The sequence below is a fragment of the Diabrotica undecimpunctata genome, chromosome 6 (genome assembly GCF_040954645.1).
Source record: "Diabrotica undecimpunctata isolate CICGRU chromosome 6, icDiaUnde3, whole genome shotgun sequence".
In the NCBI taxonomy this organism is placed as follows: Eukaryota; Metazoa; Arthropoda; class Insecta; order Coleoptera; family Chrysomelidae; genus Diabrotica; species Diabrotica undecimpunctata.
Genome location: NC_092808.1, coordinates 60,464,162 through 60,487,220, shown reverse-complemented (window position 1 = coordinate 60,487,220; position 23,059 = coordinate 60,464,162). Strand labels below are relative to the sequence as shown.

The 23,059-nt window shown below is 33.4% G+C and overlaps 1 protein-coding gene across 1 annotated transcript; it reads left to right on the top strand.

Moving 5' to 3' along the window:
* The first annotated feature begins 17,509 nt into the window (after positions 1-17,509).
* Positions 17,510-21,742, top strand: LOC140444356 (uncharacterized). The gene is made up of 3 exons (XM_072536105.1): positions 17,510-19,555; positions 19,847-21,367; positions 21,653-21,742. Exons 1-3 carry the CDS (start codon positions 17,510-17,512, stop codon positions 21,740-21,742), a joined length of 3,657 nt encoding a protein of 1,218 aa, XP_072392206.1.
* The last annotated feature ends 1,317 nt before the right edge of the window (positions 21,743-23,059 follow it).

The following is a 23,059-nucleotide window of genomic DNA, read 5'->3' as shown; positions in this document are numbered from 1 at the left end:
AAAACTTATTAGAAGAAAAACAGGTATTTGAAATATGAAGATGGAGTAATCAATACAAATAAAATTATAACTTTGGATGGTGAGTTGATTGCGAACAGTAATAATTTTAAGTAACTTTTAAGTAAGAAATAAGCGAGTGAAGTGTGGTGCGACAGAAAGATTCCAATAAAACCGAAAGGAAAATTATAGAAAATTGCCATAAGACAGCTAATATGTACGGAAAGGAATTCGCATATTTAATGGGCAGTTATAAAGATAGGAGATCAGCAAATGTATGTGACAGAAATAAGAATACTTATTCTTATTATTATTAATATATTGTAACTAATATTTTGCCTACCACATAGGGTATTATTATAAGGGGTTGAAAATTAGGAAAGAAGTTACTGGGGGTGGAGATAGGGCAAGCAAAATAAACGAAACTTATGCGAACGGCACTCAGGGTTTATTTAGAGTGGCTGGGTCGTGGATAAGTGAATGGCAAGAGGGTTGGATTGGAGCAACTACAAAAATGAAACAAACGGGTACTTACAAAAGGGATGCTGCTGAAAACGCATGGGCAAACAAAACAACAGGAAGGACCCCTAGCTATTTAAAATAAGGAGGTGACGCCGCTTTGAGGTGTCAAATTATTACGATTACAACAACTAGTTGTAACTATTGAAATAATTATTAGAAATGCAAAATATATATTTTTAAATGAAGCTCACAAAAAAGGTTAGAGAGTTAGTAGAAGTATAGAAGTAAACAAAATGGTTTAGAAAAAAAAACTAAACATTTATTGTTGTCTCACCACAAACACTTACAAAAATTGACAATACAAAAATACTCAAAAATAGATAATACAAAAATACTATATTCATAGTCACAAAAGTAAATACAAAAATAACAAAGAGAAATACTGCGCTATAAACTGTGGCAGAAATAAATTATTGCAAATAAAAAATTATCTTTTTAAATGATAAAAGCAATTATTATTATTAAAAAAAGTCTATCTTTCCTTTAAAATTTCAACACAAAAAGTTACCTTGATTTTTACTAAATTCCTTTACTTTACATATTTTCTACATTTCTGTGGTTAGAACTGGAGATTCACTGCCACGCAAAAAACTGTATCTATAGAATAGGACGACGACCAGGGATAAGAAAATAAGGGTGGAAGCTAGCACCGGAACACAAACCTTGGAAAACTCGTCTCCTTAAAAGACTGGAACAGGTACAACTGAACACAATGGCAACATGTGGTTACCTTCAAAATTTCACTCAAACTGCAACTACACATTAAACTGATACTATACTTTACACTGCTACAAATTTTCTATGAAAAGAGACAAAAACAGAAAACATTTCAAATTTGACGGAAAATTTGGACATAACGCTGAAGCCTATCGCTCTTGACCACGCCTCAGCGAGAGTGAGCAACTCTTAAACATCCTTCGCTTAACTTGATAGAACTTAGAACTAAGTATATTATAGCCTCCAACCAACAATTTCGTTTATTCTAGCCAATTTTGCATACGTAGATTTGACCTTCACTAAAAACTACATTACCAAATTGAATCATACTAAAAATTTAAAAAGTATATGGAATAAAATAAAATCAGTGTTTATCCACATCAAGATCTTTGCTAGATAATTTATTAAAACTATAAGCGATGTGCGTGATTGTTAATTACGCATAAAACAAAGATGAAACTAAATGCAAATTTTGAATATTATGTTCAGTCGAGAGTTCTTTCACTTGTGTTAGTTACCTAGCGGGTATTTGGTAATTGTTTCCACAAGTCAACAGAAAATGAAGTTTATCATGGCTATGACTAGCACCTCTCTTTCCACAGCTCAAATGGAGCATTGACCTCCTCCACACTTTGCCTCCAAACACGTCACAAACAAAGAGGTTCTGGGAAGGATGAACAAAGAAATGGAAATTTTAGATTCAATAAAAACAAGAAAATTGGAATATCTCGGACATATTACACGTGGAGAGAAATACACCTTGCTCCAACTGATTATGCAGGGAAAGATCCAAGGAAAGAGAAGCATAGGGAGGCGTAGAATGTCATGGCTGCGCAACCTGAGAGAGTGGTACGGATGTACATCAAATGAACTTTTCAGAGCAGCCGTCTCAAAAGTCCGAATAGCTATGGTGATTGCCGACCTCCGCCGCGGAGATGGCACTTGAAGAAGAAGAAGAAACTTTGCCTCCAACCTTGCCGGTCCCGCGCTGATCTTCTCCAGATTCTTACGTTTATCAAATTTTGCACATCCGCTGCCACTTTATCCTCCCACCTTTCCGTGGCCTTTCTTTTGGTCTTGCGCCCTACATTTGACTATCTAGGGCTCTTTTTGGCAATCTTCTGGTATCCATTCTAACTACATGACCAATCCCTCGAAGTCTTTGAAGTTTAACGAATTCTGATATCGGTACCTCTTTGAACAGTTGGTAGAGTTTGAGGTTGTACCTGGATCTCCATACGCCATTTTCTTTAATAGGTCCAAATATCTTCCGTAGGACTATTCTTTTGAAGACTTCTAGCTTTCGTTTTTGTCTTCTGTCATCACCCATGTCTCACATCCATAACATACTATTACGCTGATAATAGTTTTGTAGGCCCCAATTTTGTGTGTGTTTTTGAAGCTGAATACATGGGCGAGTGAAAAGTAAGCTTTGTTTCCATTTACTATTCTTCTTTGAATTTTTGGTTCTTCTGTTCCATCCATATTTAATGCTTCTCATAAATATGTAAAACTTTCTACAGTTTAAATATCGTCCTCTAATTCAAGTATGCGTTTCCTCTAACTCAGGTGTTAGCTTTTTTGTTTTTTAAATATTTATTTTTAGTCTGGTCTCTTTTACCCTGTTTTACATTGTGTTTATATTGCTGACGTCTCTTTTGTTCTGCGAAAGATAATGCTAATGTTATCGGAATTTGTTAGAGATTACCTCTTCCTATAATCAGCTGTCTTATCACATATTCGAGATAGGCTAAATAGTGTCGTTGCCAGCCCGTCTCCTTGCTGTACTCTGACAGTTGCTGTTGACGAGTCCATTGTTGCTTTTACTAGTCGGATATATTTTTGGGGAATGTTAAAGCCATGTTATATTTGGTATACCTTTTATCTATTAATTAAGTTGTAGGCCTGTTTGAAATCTATGAATATGTTGTGGACGTCAATGTAATATTTTCACGATTTGCTTAGAATTTGTTTTACTGCAAATAGCTGTTCAGTTGTAGATCTTCCTCCTCGGAAACCGGTTTGATATTCCCCGACAATATTTTCAATTAGTTATTGGAGTCCTTTGTTTAGTATGTAATTTAGCAATCTTTTCGTCATTCCAAATATTGTTCATAAGCGTATGCATTTGTCCTACCAGGTGTTCGCCACCTAATTTGTATAGCTTAGAGGAGGCGTTGTTGTTATTTTTTTGTGTGCGTATTGCTTGTTTAACCTCTTCCATCGTCGGGAGTTCTATATTTTCGGTGTCTCCCTCAATGAGATAAATGTCCATATGCTCTTCATTTTCTTGCATCCACAGGAGAGTTTGAAAATAGGTTTTTCAGACTGATTTTACTTCTTTTGGATCTCTGTTTACGTACACTTCTTTATTTCTGCATAGATTTGTTCCATCCTTTTCTTAAATTTCGTAGATATCTATACGCTTCTATTATATCGTTACTTTGGACATTTTGTTCCATTTGCTGTATATTACTGTTTTCGTATTTTCTTTTCTCTGTACGGCATATTTTATCGACCCTCCGTCTTGCATCTTCGTAACTTGCTCTTCTTTCTGGGGGAACTCTACCTGAGGAGGAGTGCGTGGAGGAACTCTAATAATGCAACTCTTTATGCAATTATAACTTTTGATCTACTTAAAATAAAAACCTGGTCTGACTCTAATTTACTCTCTTTTAATGTGGATTAAAGAGAGTAGCATTATCCTATACAGGAGCTCTTCAGCCCTTGTTTCTTAATAACAGCCAGATCAGTTTCGTTGATTCTGTAAAATTTCTTGGTATTTTTATAAACAGCAACCTTAAATGGTCCCTTCATATCAATTGGTTAAGTACGAAACTAGCATCAGCCTGCTATGCAATAAGATCTGTTTCGAAGGAAATCGATTTAGCATCTTCCAAAATAAAATATTTTTCTTTGTTCGAGTCTCATCTTCGATATTGCCTTTCTTTTTGGGATTCTAGTACAGCTGCCCAATCTAATGTTATTTTTAAATTACAAAAAAGAGCAATATGGTATCTTTTTAATCTCAGTAGAATAACATATTGCAGAAGCTACTTCAAAAATCACAGGTTTTGACTCTTCTCTCTTTATGTATTCTAGAAACTCTTTGCTTAATTCGTAAATACCTACATGTTTTTCCAGCGAGACCTAATCATGACTACTCCACCAAAAATTCAAGCTTTGATGTGTATTTACCGATCCCATCCACTGAATTAGTAAAGAAATCTATATTATATTTGGCAAAAAAATTATACAACCATCTCCCTTTGCGACTTACCTAAATCTGCAACTTCTTCTCTTAAGTTCCGTAGATTGACAAAAGCCTATCTATCTGAAAGACCATATTTATTCTGTGGAAGAGTTTCTTAACGAATAACTAGGTAACTAGGTAACTTCTTAACAAATTACAGTATGTTTAGGTAAAAGCAACTAAAGTATTTTTGTATATATATATATATATATATATATATATATATATATATATATATATTTATATATTTAGGTATGAAAGGATTTATTATGCAATTTGCAATTTAGTTCAATTTTGAAATGGATTGTATATTTTATTATCTTTTATTTTGTAATATTGACGCTTTCTGTAATTTTAGTAAATTTTAATTGTTATTGCTGTTTTTTTGGCTTTTTGTAAGCTTTGTCCACAAAATTGTACAATTTTCAGTGACAATAAAGCATATTTCTATTTGATTCTATTCTCTAGTTGTTCTTTCCATATATTTCTTATAACTAGCACCTAGCGGAGCAAAGTCTCTTGCTGTCCTGGGAGAACTAGAAAACAAAAAAAAAATACTATTAAAAGCCAAACACACCCTAAAATATAATCATAGTCTTACAGTTATCATATAAAACCAATTAATACATTACAGTTTAAATTACAAACTAAAATATGAATTCAATAATAGATATTACGTGCCAACTAACAAAAAATGTTGAAAGTATGCTACAGAAATAGTGTTTATTAAAAATTTACGATAAAAAGGACAACAAAAAGCTAAGAATATGGCAATACAAATACAAATACAACAATCTGAAAACTATGCCATTTAGATAGAGTAGTAGGTTAATCCTGGTTGAATATCTTGGTTGAATAACCTACGAAAATGATTTAACGACCACTAACTTACCTTTTAGAAACGCAGTCAATAAATTCAAAATGGATATGGATACACATTCATGGCGGATAGGCACCATAAGAAGTAAAACAATATTTAAACAAGCATAAAATGGTTTTAAATAAAACCGAGAAATAAAAATGCAAATTCAAATACTACTGTAACTAAAAGTTGAGATGATTCTCAGCTGTTCGTTAAGAATAAAAATGCATGTCATAATAAATTCTTAACGTCAAAAAGCAGTGTAAAAAAATAAGGAAGGTCTCATCATCTACAATATTAAAGTCAAAATAATGACCATAAAATTACAAACTACTCTCAAAAAATATTGTTCTGAAGCTATTTATTGTGGCATTACAAATTAATTACTATTTCAATGGGAATAAGCCACAATTAAAGGTTAAAGTAAGTTTATTGACGTTTTAATTTCCACTTCGGAAATCGTTCTCAAAATACCTACAAACATTAGTAAATTAAATAATTTTTGTTTTTTTGTTACTTGGTGTAAAATTCTTCTAAGGACAAATTCTGATTTTATATGTTTGTTATTTAAAAAACATAAATGATATATCCTCTATATGTTACTGACTTTTACTATTACTAGTATTTTCCTTTTAATAACTTCCTCTTTTAATATGGGTAACCAGATCCTACTACATTCTGCCGAGGAATTTGCGACACAATTGGTCTCATTTAACATAATTACAGCCACTTCTTTAATTTTTCTCTTTTTACCATCCGCTTCTTTTAGGACTATATTTGAATCATTCAATTAAACCCTATGTTCATTATCCCATGCGTGTTTATATATTTGAGATCTATCAAGTTCTCTATTTTTAATATAAGATTGATGTTCACTTAATCTAACATTTAATGGCCTTGATGTTTCACCTAAATAAAACTGATCGCATTCACAAGTTGTATTTGTTGTTTTGAATGTTCTTGATTTGAAATTTAAATATCTGTTGGTGTGTGTTGGTTTTTTATACACCTGAGTCTTATATCCAGTATCGCTCTTAGAGATTAAAAGATCCAGGAAAGGTAGTGTGTTATTATATTAATTTTCTATGGTAAATGTTATTGTCTCTTCTTTATCGTTTATATCATTCAGAAATGTGTCCAACAACTCTGATCCATGAGGCCATATTGAGAATACATCATCTACATATCTCCACCATACTGTCGGTTTTAAATTTTGTTTATAAATAATATTTGTTTCAGAATCTTTCATAAATATATCGGCTAATAATGCATTATTATTAGCATCTTATATGCGTCTTCCATTATTAGCCGATACATTTATGGAAGATTCTGAAACAAATATTATTTATAAACAAAATTTAAAACCCACAGTATGGTGGAGATGTGTAGATGATGTATTCTCAATATGGCCTCATGGATCAGAGTTGTTGGACACTTTCCTGAATGATATAAACGATAAAGAAGAGACAATAATTTTTACCATGGAAAAGGAATATAATAACACACTACCTTTCCTGGATGTTTTAATCTCTAAGAACGATACTGGATATGAGACTCAGGCGTATAAAAAACCAACACACACCAACAGATATTTAAATTTCAGATCAAATCATAATATTAATATTAAAAAGGGAATCATTAACTCCGTATACGATAGAGCCAAAATTACTTGTTTTAACGAAAATTCGTTCTTGGAGGAAAAACATTTGTTAACATCTGTTTTATTAAAATTAATTATCCTTTATCGTTTATAAATAAGGAATTTTCAGCAATCGACCGAATAGAACAGAACAACCTATAACGAGATCCTACAGCATTCACAAGGAATAATACGAGGAAAATAACAATACCATACATAAAAGGATTATCAGAAAAACTGAAAAGGATAGGAAATAAATTCAACATTTCAACATCATTCAAAACAATAAACACATTGAGATCTATTTTGTCTAAAACAAAACCTAACAATGAACAAGAAAGGACAAAGAATTGCATTTATAAAATACCTTGTGAATGTGATCAGTTTAAAAAAAAAACGGATGGTAAAAAGAGAAAAATCAAAGAAGCGGCTTTAAATATGATAAATGAGACAAATTGTGTCGCAATTCTCGGCAGAATGTAGTAGGATCTGATTACCTATATGAAAAGAGGAAATTATTAAAAGGAAAGTACCAGTATTAGTAAGTCAGTAACATATAGAGGATACATCATTATTTGTTTTTTAAATAACAAACATATAAAATCAGAATTTGGTGTTTATTGAAAGTAAACTGAATGCACGACCAAACGCTTACCACGTCAGGATAGCATTATGAGGTTTTTTTCCTGGTTTTTCCCTCATAATTTACTATGGAATCAATAACAGGAGGTTTTTACTGTTATTATGGCATGTGTTTGTCTTTTTAAAGACGAATTACATGCTATGATTTTTTCTGACGGATATTCTCAAGTTAAAGTTGATTTCATGTAATCGAATGAACTATCTTACAAGTAAAGTCATCCCAGGAACGCAACTCAACAATATTGGCAATATCATTTTAAATTGTCTTCTTTAAAATGTATAATGTATGTCTGAATTGTCAATATAAATGAGTCAGATAAAATTAAATTATTAGAAGAATTTTTCACTGAATAACAAAAAAACAAAATTTGTTTAATTTTACTAATGTTTGTATTTTGAGAACGATTTCCGAAGTGGAAATTGAAACGTCAATAAACTTACTTTAACCTTTAATTGTGGCTTATTCCCATTTAAATAGTAATTAATCAAAAAATAATAATTATAATTGTTAAGGTTAATTAGTGATTACATAGCTCCAGAATTATTTGTCAAAATCAGTTAGTCTTATCTACGAGTCACAGGAAAAATTAGTTAATCAGTAAGGATGGCAGAGAAATATTCTCATATCATGGGTGGATCTTAAAAAAATCTTAGTTTGTGTCATTAATTTTTCTTAAAAATATTTGTTTTATTTTTTACGGCTCGATCAATCCTGCATCATTTCACTGTAATAATAGTACCTACATATCATTGGTTTGTGCTATGGTCTCGTTTTATGATCGGTTTGTTTATATATTATTTTTTGTGTAATAAATATTGTCTTTCGCCTTGTATAGAGTTTTTAACATTAGTTTATTTTAAAGCCTTTAATTCTTATGTAAATTTAATATCATGTGTAAATGATACTGCTTCTATACTTTTATGAGTAATATTTTAAAACCTAGACAATTAATAAAGCTTTGAATAAAAATAAGGATGTTAAAATATGTAAATGAAAATAATTAGAATTTCTACCATGGGAAAACACGTCAATGGTATTTGACACACTTTGTGCGCGACCGATCGATATCAATGGTGTCGCTACCTCACTTGCTGTCGGTCGTTTCCTAGCAACGTGGAACAACCCACAGCATTGACTAGCATCGTCCTAGCCAATCCAATCTTCTCTAGAACCATATTTGTAATTCATTTTATTATTGTGATTCATTTCTATGTTGACTGTGTTATGTAAGGGATGTATTCCGTCGTTTATAGTCTATGACTGAATTATTAATATTGTAGGTATGCAGATGTTACATTAGAGATTGACTCTAATATGGATTTCCATTTTAGTTTTTGACATCAAGTTATTTGTTTAAGAAAATATCGAAAAGTAATAATGCTCTATCTGTAGGTATACATTAAAGTAAAAGTAATTATGGAAGTAAATGAATAGAACAAATTATTATTTAATTTTTAGAAGAAACAAGAAAATATTTCACAAAATATAAAAGGTGATATCAAAATCAAAAACTGTTATTATTATTAATGGATGTGATCTGCTCATACTCCAATAAGGTAACTGAATACAATATGCCCATGTTAGGGGAATTTTGAATTTATTGCTACAAAAATATATTTTTCATATATTTTTTAACACTATACCAATGTTTAGGTGTTTAAACATCGTTAGTTTTTTTATTGTTTGGCAATTATTTTTTTTTCATATCGAATTTTTTTTTTTTAAACCCCTCAATCTGGGCATATTGCCAACCCCTGAAGGTAATATGCCCAGTCGAGTGAAGGTAATATGCGCTTACCTAAAACACTAAATGATGTGGAAATAAATATTAAAAAACATCATATACTTACAAAATCTTATATTTATTGACACTATAAAAAACATTTAACCAAACAAAGATATTAAACAGTCCTTTTTGTAAAAACTAAAATGTCAAAATAAAGAATTTTTAACTGAAATAACTTAAAATTAAGGAACATTATTGTGGGGTACAATCAGGACAGGTAAAGGATTCCTTATCGAATTTTGTCAGCCCTACACATTCTTCATGAACGTACTGTACACATATAAAGCATAGTCGCATGTCTTTTATTTCAGCTTTGTCGCAAATTTTGCAAAACCATTTTGCTACGTCTTCTGATTTTTTGTTTTTCTTTACCAAACAACCTGGTAGAGTTTGTTTCGTGCCTTTATTTATATCTGTTCGTGGACCTGTGCTAGTGGTAGAAAATACATTTTTTTTACCACTATAGCTCTGCTATTTATTGCCTTCTTTCTATTTTGTGTATTTTTTTTCTCAATTTTTGCCGGAGTCTCAAGCATTTCCGTAAACGATGTGTCCAAAGTTTTGCCCTGGCAAGTTTTTAGTTCTTCAGTATTACTTTTTTCTTCTCGAAGATTGTTATTGTCTTTGTTATAAACCTCCAAATCATTTTTTTCAGAATTCATAAGGAAAGTTTCCTTTTTTTTATGAAACTGATTTATTGCCAATTCAACTTCTTCGCCGCTGTCTTCTGATTCCGAAGTATAACTGCCAGAACTCTCACTTAATGAAGTTTGTGTTTTAGACTTCTTTTTCATGTGAATTGGCGTCTTTTGGTATTGTGGCAAACAGTTTTGTTGGGAAGAGCTTTTTGAATAGCCTGCAGTTGGTGGTGGAGTTTTCTGGCGCAGATTAATGGGTCCGCTATCACTATCACTTGATGATGATTCAGTTCTAGGTTTCTTTTTTTTGTAGTCTTGGGTCTTTTGATATTACACTTTTGATGGTACACTTTTTTGTTGAGAGGAATTATATGAACAGCCTGGAGTAGGAGATGGTGTTTTCTGGCGTACATTAATGGGTCCGCTATCACTATCACTTGATGATGTTTTAGTTCTAGATTTCTTTTTTTTTGTAATCTTGGGTCTTTTGATAGTTTGGTACCCTTTTTTGTCGAGAGGAGTTATATGAACAGCCTGGAGTAGGAGATGGTGTTTTCTGGCGTACATTAATGGGAGTGGGATCAATGTTCTCAATTTCTGATAAAATACTTGGGACAAAAGCAACTTCAGGTATAGCATCGGGGTTATAAGAAAATATTCCTGTTGCAGCAAAGCCTGATTTAATGTTAGAAGGTGTCAATGCCTTGTCCCACACTATCGAAAATATTTCCCCAAATCGCTGCTTTGTTAAAGCACGTTCTTTGTATTTGGTCCAATACAACAACACTTGTTCATCCCAGTGGTGTTCAAAGGAACGAAACACAGCTTTGTCCATCGGCTGGAGTTCATGAGTTGTGTTGCTAGGCAAACACAGAAGGGTTATTTGATATTTCTCGGCAGCTTCGACAATTGAAATGTCTAAGTGACATGAGGCTCCATCAAATATTAAAAGACACTTTCCCTCCAATTTATATTTTGCTAAATGCTCCAACCAAATAATGAAGGTTTCCACATTCATACTGCCTTTAGGGGTCATCAACGACAACGTGCCATGAGGCAAATTATCTTTCCATTCGGGCTTCATGCGCCGTCCTTTAAACAAAACGGCAGGAGGAATAGCGGTACCATTGGCGTTAGCACAGCTAACAATAGTTACATTTTCCCCATGTTCCGGAGCAACCAAATGTACGCGTTTCGCGCCTTTCTTTGCTAGAACGGTCTGTTGATGATGCAGACTAAGTCTGCAGCCTTTTCGTCCACATTGTAAATTCTTTCAGGTTTGTCGATTAAATGTAATTCTTGAAGTACACCCCTTAATTTGTCAAAATAGTCTTTTACTATGAACTTGTTTAATTTTTGAGCCCGAGCAGGATTCATGTTTTGTGCTTTCCTTATCGATATTTCAGGGTGTCTTTGCAAAAATCCTTTTAACCAATAACGTCCAGCCATTTTGGTTCCTTGTGAAAAAAAGTGTGGCAAATTGTTTTGTTCACAATAAGTAAACACAGATTTTTTTAAAGTTTTATTGCTGAGGGGATACCCAACTTCTGCCAATCTAACAATTCGTTTTCTTGATCTATATTCAAAATAGTCTTTCTCCCCATTTTTGCCTTTTTGGTACTATTTTTTTCTACATAGCGTTTCAAAGTGCGTCTAGAAATATTATACCTTTGACTTGCCGCATTGTATGACATTCCATTCATTACTGCTGCAATTGCGGATTCTAGCTGTTGATTGCTCCATTGCGACCGTATTTCCTTATTTCCGACACGAGGCATGTTATCTAAAACAAAAAAAATCAATAAATTATCTGTTATAATTAGCTGGCAATATGCCCAATTGAGCAAATTGTCAGCATACACTATGGGCATATTGTTGACACATGATGATTAATACATTTTCTTAAATTATAAAAACATTTTGAATAATATTATATTTTATTTTTACTTACATTTTAAGTACTCTATGGCAGACTAAAATCACTTAATGTCGTAGACAAATTAAAACGTTTAAGTGCAAAACAGAGGTGAAAACTGACGTCAATTTTTATAAACACGCTCTTAAAAACCACGTACAACTTGACTGCACCACGGCAAGCTCACAACTAACCTTGAGTTGAGGTCGGTCACGGGCTTAGTTATATTAGGCGTTCAGTGTGTCCAGCGCCTCCTTCCCCGAATATCAAATATTAAAGCAAAACATGGAAATGGGCATATTACCAACATGGGCATATTGTATTCAGGTACCTTATAAGCCATTTAATATGTTCTTTAGAACGGGATGAGTTTTTAAGAAAGGGGTGAATGAGATGCTACATACCTATTCTCTGTGAAGAATGTGGAAAATATGGGCACAACATGTAATAAACACGGAAACATTAAGAAAGATGTAAAAAGACAAAGAAATACTCAACAAATAAAGGAAAGAAAAATGAGCTGTTTTGGTCACATACTAAGAAATGAAAACTATGAGTTAATTTGGATATGCAAGGTAAAGTGGAAGAAAAAAGAGGACAGGGGAGACGACGCACGTCCTTGTTGAAGTAAGTGGAGTGGAAAAACGATAGCAGAACTTTTCAGAATTGCGGCAGACAGAGTAAAATGGGCAGTGGTGATCGTCAATGTCCTTAAAGGATAAGGGAGACGAAGAATAAGACGAAAGGTTCCTTCCCCAATCTTTAAAAATATTGAATCTCTGACAGCCAAGTAATTGCCAACACACTCCCTAATTATTTGGAAGATAAATTTAATAAAAGTTATACGGCTTCCCCTCCCATTTACACACCCACTATTTCTCCACCTTATCGTCAACACCACATGATGTTACTTTTATTAACGCACCAATTACCCTACATGAACTGTATTATGGCTACTGCCGCTACTAACGACGATATCACTTATATCTTTTTAAAAAATCTATTCAATACATCTCGCTGCAAAATTCGCGAAATTTATAAGCTTATAATATGAAAGATAGATAAATTCCCAGATATTTGGCACAATTAATAATAATAATTCCAATTAAATAACCTGATGAATACTCTATAGCTCCTAAATCTTCTCGTCATATTTCTCTCACTTGGACCACCTGTTCTTAAAAACAAAATGATAAAAAACTTTCATGGTTCCTTGAAAAGCACAATTTTATAATAACTTCATTTGAAATTGAAGGGGCTTTTAATTCAATTTAAAGGCGTCCTTGCTTTCTCAATCTCTAACTTAAAACCGGCGTTCCCCTCAAAGATCTGTATTAAGTTTAACTCTAAGTATTCATTATTGCAAACAACGAACTTTGCAGGTCCTTTTTTGCTGCCATTAAATATGTCCAATACGCTGATGACCTAATCATTTACCGCCATGATAAATTTGTTCCCACCATATGTAAACTTTTACAAAGTGCAGTAAATCTTCTTCAAAATTTTCCAGAAGGATTTCCACTGCCTTGTCCCAAATTTTATGAAACAATTCCCCACTATCTTCTTCTTCTGGTGCACTCCATTACTGGAAGTTTGCAATCGCTACATTAAAATGTTCTCTATTCTGTCACACTCTTAATAATTGTTAAACGTTTATGCCCTTCCCTGTTCTGATATTTCGAAGCCATGATATGGCTCTTCTGCCTACTCATCTTCGGCTCTCTATCTCTATTATAATCGTTGTTATAAGTTCTAAAGCTCTATTTATTGTATTTAGTACTGGTAATGTTTTGTATCCATGATATTAAAAGCCAAATTTCAAAGAATTCTAGCCGTCTCATGGTATTTAATTTTAATGTCCAGGCTTCAACTCCATACAGAAGGACTGACCATGAAGCTGTGAGAATATTTAATGAACGTTTTCCGAATCGTCCAATTGATCGACATTACTATAGACTACTTGTCACCAAATTTTGTAAAACTGGTTCTGTCGAAAACAAGAAACGGGATGGTAGAAAAAAGACTTCTGAGGAAAAGCAAGTAGATATTTTGTCTCAATTTGTAGTAAATCCATCCAGTTCAACTAGAAATGTTGCTCGAGAGTGCGAAGTTAGTCACAGGACTGTCTTAAACATTTTAAAAAAGCAAAAATGTCATCCCTATAAGATGAAAATGGTACACGAATTGACAGAGGATGATCCAGATCGACGACTACAATATTGTGAAACTATGGATAATAATATTTCAGAAGATCTAAGTTATTTAAGACATATTTGTTTTTCCGATGAAGCTACATTCTATTTAAATGGTCATGTACATCGACAAAATATAAGATATTGGTCTGACGAAAACCCTCGATTATTTCGAGAGTGTCATACTCAATTTCCCACTAAAATAAATGGTTGGGCAGGTATACTAGGGGATCACATTATAGGCCCTTTTTTATCGAAGGCAATTTAACGGGGGAAAGCTATCTTAATCTATTGGAAACACAAATAATTCCTGCAATTCATGATGTGGTTAGAAACAATCCAGGCGAATTTACCCAAGATATTATTTTCCAGCAAGATGGAGCTCCGCCTCATTACGATGCTGGCGTTCCAAATTTTTTAAATAATTTTTATCCGAGAAGATGGATTGGACATTGTGGATTCATTGAATAGCTACCAAGATCACCAGATCTTACTCCTCTAGATTTTTACCTATGGAGTTACCTTAAATCCAAACTGTATGGAAGCCAGTTGACGACAGTTGATGAACTCCGTCAAAGAATAATCAAAGAATGTCATAGGATTGATATGCAGACCCTACAAAGGGTTAGGGAGGCAGCGAAACAAAGAATCTACTTCTGCCAGGAAGTAAATGGAGAACATTTCGAGCATCTCCTGCAGTAATTTAAGTTTTCTTTAGGGTAATTTGCCAGTTCCATAATGTAATTAAATACATTATTTTTTGTATATTTTATTTTAAATAAAACCATTATGCCATACAAAATTTCAAAATTATACATTTTTGAATTCTTCTTTTCTAACCCGTTTCCAACAAATTATCGCACGACCCCCTTTGCTATTTAAAAAATCTGAGGGGGTAGCTATCAAGTGAAGGGGATGAAAGGGGTGACAATTTTTTTTATGTTATAAAATACCTCTATTAAAATAAAAATTGGCGGCTCCGAGCGTTTTTCATCTTTGTCTTAACTAACGGAGTTCACTAGGGGGGGTAAGACTTAATATCCACACTGTATATTCCTCTGCCTCTCGATGTGATATAGATTTATTAAACCCTGTTCGCAATAGCGCGCTCCGTCTATATCTAGGTGCCTTTCGCGCTAGTTCTATCGATCGCGTGTACCGTAAAAACAATAAACCTCCCCTCACCTTTAGCCGACAATCTCTTTTACTTTCATATGCTGCATCAACATCCACAAATTCATTTAATCCCGTTTATTCTCCAAGTACCACAACACCGTCGTCAACACCTTCAATAAACACCTCACTCACCACTTTTAACAAACATGAATCTCCTAAAATTCTTATAGAGAAAGCATTTTTAGACACTATACAAAAAAATCATGGTATTTAATTTTCTATACCGATGGTTCTAAAACTACCACTGGTAATGGCTATGAAAACCAGAAAAAAAGTTAACTTGTAAAATCATGTCTTAATATACAGCGTTTACACAGGTGAACCATATCGTATTTTGTTGACTTCTAAATGCATCTCTCATCAAAACAGACATATAGCCGTTTGTACAGACTACTTTTCGTTTGATCAATACACTTTTAGCTGACCATCCGTTAGTTCAAAACATTCATGACATCTACCAAAATATCTTGCACATGATGTAACAGTCTCTTACATTTAGCTGACTTTTCATACTTAAGTAACTGGTAATGAAACAGAAGATCATTTTGCCAAAGAAGCTACTAGCCGTAGTAGTGAAGTCTCCACAATTCAACTAACTAACAAGCGAACGACTCATTTTCAAAAAGTCAGTAGAGGATACTTGGCAAAACTTATGGCGAAAAATCAAAAAATCAACCACATAGTTTATCACCAAACTTACCCATGGTTTCTCGATATCTCTAGGAACTTCTCCGACTTTCCACCAATGCAATGTTTACCTGACCATAAAACACATCCTCAACGACTGCAAACCATTCACCAACCTTTACACAACACTGGGCTTGAAACCTACTTTTAAGGAAAATCTTAACAACCCTACAGAGATCTAGAAAACGATATAGTTTCTTAAAACCGCTCTACTCTACCACAAGATGTAACCTAATAAACAATAGTTAAAGTGACATCAATATTATAACAATAAAATACTGAAAAGTTTGTTTTCAAAACTTCCACAAAAATTATTTTACATTCTTATCGCTACCGCTGTAGTGATTAGAATTTAAAATAAATTTTGTGGAAGTTTTCGAAACAAAGTTTTCAGTGAGATCCGGCCCTGAATGTCAGGCATAAAAGTCGACTTAATTTTAAGCTCCACAACTTTTATAGTTTTTAATAGAAAAAGTTTAAATTTAAATAATTAAAAGTGATATATCAAAGAAGTTTACAGTGATTTGTTAAGTGCCGTAAGTACTTCTTTCCAGTTAATCATAGTTTGATTAGAAATATCACTTTTAAGCATCAATAATTGTAGTTACAAATTAACCAAAAAACTAGTTGTACTCTTATCGTTATTCAGCTAATTTGGTAATTACCAGCCGATCAACTAGTTTTAAAATAAACAGAGTCGGACTTTATTTGATTTAATCTATATATAAAATAAAGTCCTGTTAAAATCGCATATAGAGGATTCATCATGTCCGTAACATCAGATGGAAGTCCCAATGTAATTAACTCTGTACCACAACATACCAACACAGTTAAATTCTACTCAAAAGTTTTAAGCCAACATACATATCCTAGTCCTGAACAAGCGATTGTTTTCTCTTCAAAGGATGGATTACGCCTACAGGACTACCTCATACCACTAGGAGCACTTATACAGCCCAAAAACATCTTATTTTCTTCAAGGCTGTCCAATAATCGAGTATGCATGTGTTCAGCAGTCAACAGTGCAAGAGCCGTCCCTGCACGGACCACAGAGCGCATGGATCGAACACTAGCGACAACGACGGCGCGTAGCTGTCAAGGAAAAATAAGACATTCTTTTTTGGGTTTTGTTAATTTTAAGTTCTTATAAAATAATTATAATAAAGGTGTTAAAAGTCAGAATAAATATTTTTTATACAAGGAATACAGTCCACAATACTTCTGAAGGCTCAGAAATAAAAACAATATTCATGGTCATTCGAACGGATTTTATCAACAAGCAACAAGAGTGTATTTTTTATCGGCAAGTGAAAAAGTTTATATGGCATGGTATGTGGTGAGTACACATTTTTCATTCCTATAATACCTATCCTGGAATAAAAGAGATATTAATTTGTGTCACAAGGTTATTATAATTTCGGTTTGTTAGGATTTATTAATAGCAAGCTTTAAACTTTATTAATATTATACATAGTCGATGCAATGGATCAGTTAACAATTTTAAAAAGAAAGCGTGGTATCTTTAAGGCACAAATTACAAAATTTGATTCATTTATAAGCAGTTTTACTCACGATAAAATAGTAGAATTACAAGTTAGGGTTGACAAATGCAAAGAATGGTGGAATGATTTTGATCAAATACAAAGTGAAATTGACTTATTAGACACATCAGAGGAACAATTACAAGAAAGGTTAGATTTTCAGGATGCATATTTTAAACTAATAGCCTCTGCAGAAATTATATTAAAGAATGAAGTTAATTTAAACGATACTATAGCAAACTCAGGTCACAATACTAGTTTAGATCGAAATAGCTTAAAAAATGTACGGTTACCACCACTGGAGGTTCCAACTTTTAATGGTTGTTATCAACATTGGTTAGAATTTAGAGATAGTTTTACTAGTATGGTCATAGAAAATTCTGATTTAAATGATGTTGACAAGCTTCACTATTTAAAAAGGGCTTTGATAGGGGATGCCCAGGATGAACTGGAGCAGCTAAAAACTACTAGCAAAAATTTTACTATTGCATGGCAACTTTTATCTGAAACATATGAAAAGAAAAAACTTATTGCACGTGGTCATATTGAAGCTATATATGAATATCCAAAAATAACTCAGGTAAATAGTTTAGAATTAAAGAAATTGTCAGGTTGTATAAAAAGAAATTTAAAGTCACTAGGTATGTTAGGTTATCCAGTTGAACATTGGGATGTTCTTTTACTTTGTACCATAGAGAAAAAGCTTGATTATTACACAAATAAGGAATGGCAAGAAAAGGGTCCAGTTAACGAATTTTCTACGATACAGGAATTCTTAGCATTTATAGATCATAAAGTGCAACACTTACAAAATTCAGAAGGGGATAAACAAGATATAGAGCAAATATCAAAGGAAACAAAAAAAAGGGTGCAAAAAATGACATTATCAAAGTCATTCATTGCAACGTCCAAACAATGTGCACTTTGTAATTTACCGCACTATTTTTATTCATGTAAAAAATTTCATAATTTATCAGTGTCAGCTAGAAGACAAGAGGTAACAAAATCAAAAGCATGTTGGAACTGTCTAAAGGATGGACACTTAGTACAACATTGTACATGGGGAGGTTGTAAACTTTGTGGAAAACGACACAATACTCTTTTACATATGGATGGTAAATTTATAAACAATTCTCATTTACAAACAAATGCAACTCAACTCAACGGATCAAAGGTTGAATCACAAATTTGTGGTATATCTACCCAGAAAGAAACACACACACAGGGAAATGGTATATCTAATCAGGGAAAGGAAGTACATATTCAGGGACAAGGTGCATTCCATAATAATTCAATGGAAGGTACATCTCAATTAAACTTTTTGGGTCAGACAGGTTTTTTGGAATCACATTCGGGTGATATAGGTCAGACATGTTTTTTAGAATCACATTCAGGTGATATAGGTCAGGATTCAATTAATTTTTTAAATCATTCTAAGCAAGGTATATCATACAGATTAAAAACTGATATTTTACTTTCAACGGCCTTAGTATATATGCAAGACAAATATGGAATTTTGCATGAATGTAGAGTTTTATTGGACTCAGGTTCACAGTCAAATTTTATATCACGTTCATTTTTTGAAAAATTACAATTACGGGCAGATAAGGTACACATTCCGGTTAAAGGTTTAGGTCAAGGTATAACAAACATTTCTCAGGCATTAAATGGGACACTTTTATCAAAGTTTAGCAATTATCAAACAAATGCATTTTTATTGGTAATTGATAAAATTTCTGACAATTTACCAACTTCGGATTTAAACTTGGATTTTATAAATATTCCTAAAAACATTGTACTTGCAGATGAAACATTTGGGGTTTCAAAACAAATTGATGTATTACTGGGAGCATCAGTTTTTTGGCAATTATTATGTGTGGGTCAGATAAAACTTGGCAAAGATCAACCAATTCTCCAAAAAACTAAGTTGGGATGGGTTATTTCAGGGCCAGTTAGTCAATCAATTAAGGTTAGCAACAATTCAGTGGTATGTAATTTTTCGTCTAATGTTTTGGAAAACCAAATTGAAAAATTTTGGTTAATAGAAGAATTTGGTGCAAAAAAGGTTATGTCCAAGGAGGACATTTATTGTCAAGAGTTGTTTGAAGCTAGCACGATTAAAAATGAAAACGGTCATTTTGTTGTTAAATTACCAACAAGGTCAAACATTTCTGACTTAGGAGATTCTTATAGTAATGCACTAAAAAGATTTGAATTATTGGAAAATAAATTAAATAAAAATTTGGAAATGAAAATTAAATACCATGAGTTTATGCAGGAATATATCCAGTTGGGTCACATGTCAAAGGTTGAAGATAAAACTGACTTCAATTCAGAAACACTCAACTACTATCTTCCACATCATGGAGTTTTAAAAGAAACGTCTTTAACTACAAAATTAAGGGTAGTGTTTGATGGGTCAGCTAGAACTGACAGTGGTTTGTCATTAAATGATGTTTTAATGGTCGGACCAAAATTACAAGATGATTTAATGTGCATTCTTCTTCGTTTTCGAAAACATAATGTAGTTATAGCTTCAGACATCGAAAAGATGTATCGACAGGTTTTTGTTTGCAAAACTCAGCAAAAACTACAACAAATATTATGGAGGTTTTCGGATGAGCAACCAATTGAGACATACAAGCTGAAAACGCTAACATATGGGACCGCTCCAGCAGCATTTTTGGCTATAAGAAGCTTACAACAATTAGCTCATGAGAATCAATTGAACCTGCCTCTAGCTTCCCAGGTGATTTTAAAGGATTTTTATGTTGATGATTTGCTTACAGGAGGGAGTTCAATTGAAGAAGTAAAATCATTAAAGGATGAATTAAATAATATTTTGTGCACAGCAGGATTTTCACTTAGAAAATGGGTATCAAACAAACCTGAAATTTTTGATGAGGATATTCAAATAAAGGGAGACATTGAACATTATCTTGCAGATGATGTTACAACAAAAACATTAGGGCTTTATTGGAACTCAAAGATAGATTCGCTTCAATATAAAATCAATTTTTCTAATTACACAAAGGTTAGCAAAAGAACAGTTCTGTCTTTAGTTTCACAGATATTTGATCCTCTTGGACTAGTAGGGCCAGTTATAATTAAAGCTAAATTAATAATGCAATCACTATGGCAATTAAAATTAAATTGGGATGAGTCTTTACCTTTAGATTTACACACAGCTTGGAACCAGTTTAGGGAATCAATTGCAGATTTGGAGAAAACTCACATTAGCAGGCAAGTTTTGTGTTCTAATCCAATTAATAGACAATTACATTGTTTCAGTGACGCTTCAGAGTCTGCTTATGGCGCAGCACTCTACATTCGGTCACTGGATCAAGGTGGTTCTTGCTTAGTTCATTTATTATGTGCGAAATCAAGGGTAGCACCCTTAAAAACAATATCTTTGCCTAGATTGGAATTGTGTGGTGCTTTATTGGCTGCCAAATTGGCATCGGCGGTTATCGCAACAATAGGTGTTAGCTTTGATGAGGTACATTTTTGGTCTGATTCAATGATAACTCTTCATTGGATTTTGGGTGAACCGTCACAATGGAAAACCTTCGTTGCAAATAGGGTGTCGGAAATACAAAGGCTTTCTAATGGATATAGCTGGCATCATGTTGACTCGCATGATAACCCAGCCGACATAATTACGCGCGGATATGAACCAAAGTTATTAAACACTTCAAAATTGTGGTGGAATGGGCCACCATGGTTAGCTTCTCATAAATTGTCTTATCCTACTAAGGCTTTGTCAAATTCACACATTTCTATCATACCTGACCAGAAGGTAATTCAAACATTTATATTAACTGTGCAATTTGCTGAAATTTGGAACCGTTTTTCCAGCTTAGCTAAATTGCAGCGTGTTTTTGCATATATACTTCGGTTTGTCACCAATTGTAAATCATCTAATAATAAGACAACGGGTCCTTTTACTGTAGATGTTTTTTCTGTTTGGTATATATGGCACAAAATGAAGTATTTCAGCAGGAAATACAAACAATAAAAAAATCAAAACCAATACATAAATCGAGTAAAATCTTATCATTAAATCCTTTTCTTGATGATACAGGACTATTACGAGTTGGTGGACGTCTTCAAAAGTCAGAATTGTCTTTTGACCAGAAGCATCCAATCATACTCCCGAACGGTCATGTATTAACTAAACTTATAGTGATATCGTATCATCATAAATAATTGCATGCAGGTCCACAAGCATTGCTATCAATAATTCGTTTAAAATTTTGGTTATTATCTGGACGTAGCACGGTTAGGCACATTCTGCATAAATGCGTTACTTGCTTTCGTGTCAAACCTACATTGCTTGTACCTCTTATGGGAGATTTACCTAAATCTAGACTTCTGCCTACAAGGCCATTTTATAATTGTGGTGTAGATTATGGGGGTCCCTTTGAATTGAAAACAAGCTATTTACGGAATTGTAAAGTAGTTAAATGCTATATATGTATTTTTACATGTTTTACAACAAGGGCGACACATATTGAACTTGTATATGATTTAAGTACTAATTCTTTCTTAAATTCATTTAAACGTTTCATTGCTAGAGGAGGTCTATGTAAAAATATGTATTCTGATAATGGAACTAACTTCGTTGGGGCAAATAATCATTTGCAGGAGTTATATTCATTTATGAATGATGCAACGGTAAAATCAAATTTTTTAGATTATTTTTCGGAACATAAGATTCATTGGCATTTTATTCCAGCTCACTCACCACATTTTGGTGGCATCTGGGAATCAACTGTAAAATCGGTAAAGTTTCATATACGAAGGGGTAATGTGTAATAATAAATTTACATATGACGAAATGTATACTTTGTTGACGCAAATTGAGTCTCTCCTAAATTCCCGTCCTTTATTACCTCTGTCGGAAAGTCCAGAAGACCTTGGTGTACTCACCCCTGGACATTTTCTAATTGGAGCACCACTTGTAGCACTGCCACAAGAAGAGCTAACTGAAATAAATCCGAATAAGTTGAAACGGTATCATCACCTGACTCAGATAATTCAGAGTTTTTGGGTACGCTGGTCACGTGAGTACCTCTCTTCACTTCAGCAGCGAACCAAATGGAGAACAGCAGCTGACAACGTGAAAATTGGATCATTGGTTATTATTCAAGAGGATGGTCTTCCTCCTACTAAATGGGAATTGGGTAGAATATTGCAACTACATGCTGGGACAGATAATGTTGTGCGGGTTGTGACTGTGCGTACTTCTAAAGGTGAATTCAAAAGGCCTTGTGTAAAGTTAGCCGTCCTGCCAATGGATGAACAATAATGGTTATGGTTTACAAGAAGCGTTGTTTGAAAGGCATCACTTAAGCCTTTCAAGGGGGGCGGCATGTTCAGCAGTCAACAGTGCAAGAGCCGTCCCTGCACGGACCACAGAGCGCATGGATCGAACACTAGCGACAACGACGGCGCGTAGCTGTCAAGGAAAAATAAGACATTCTTTTTT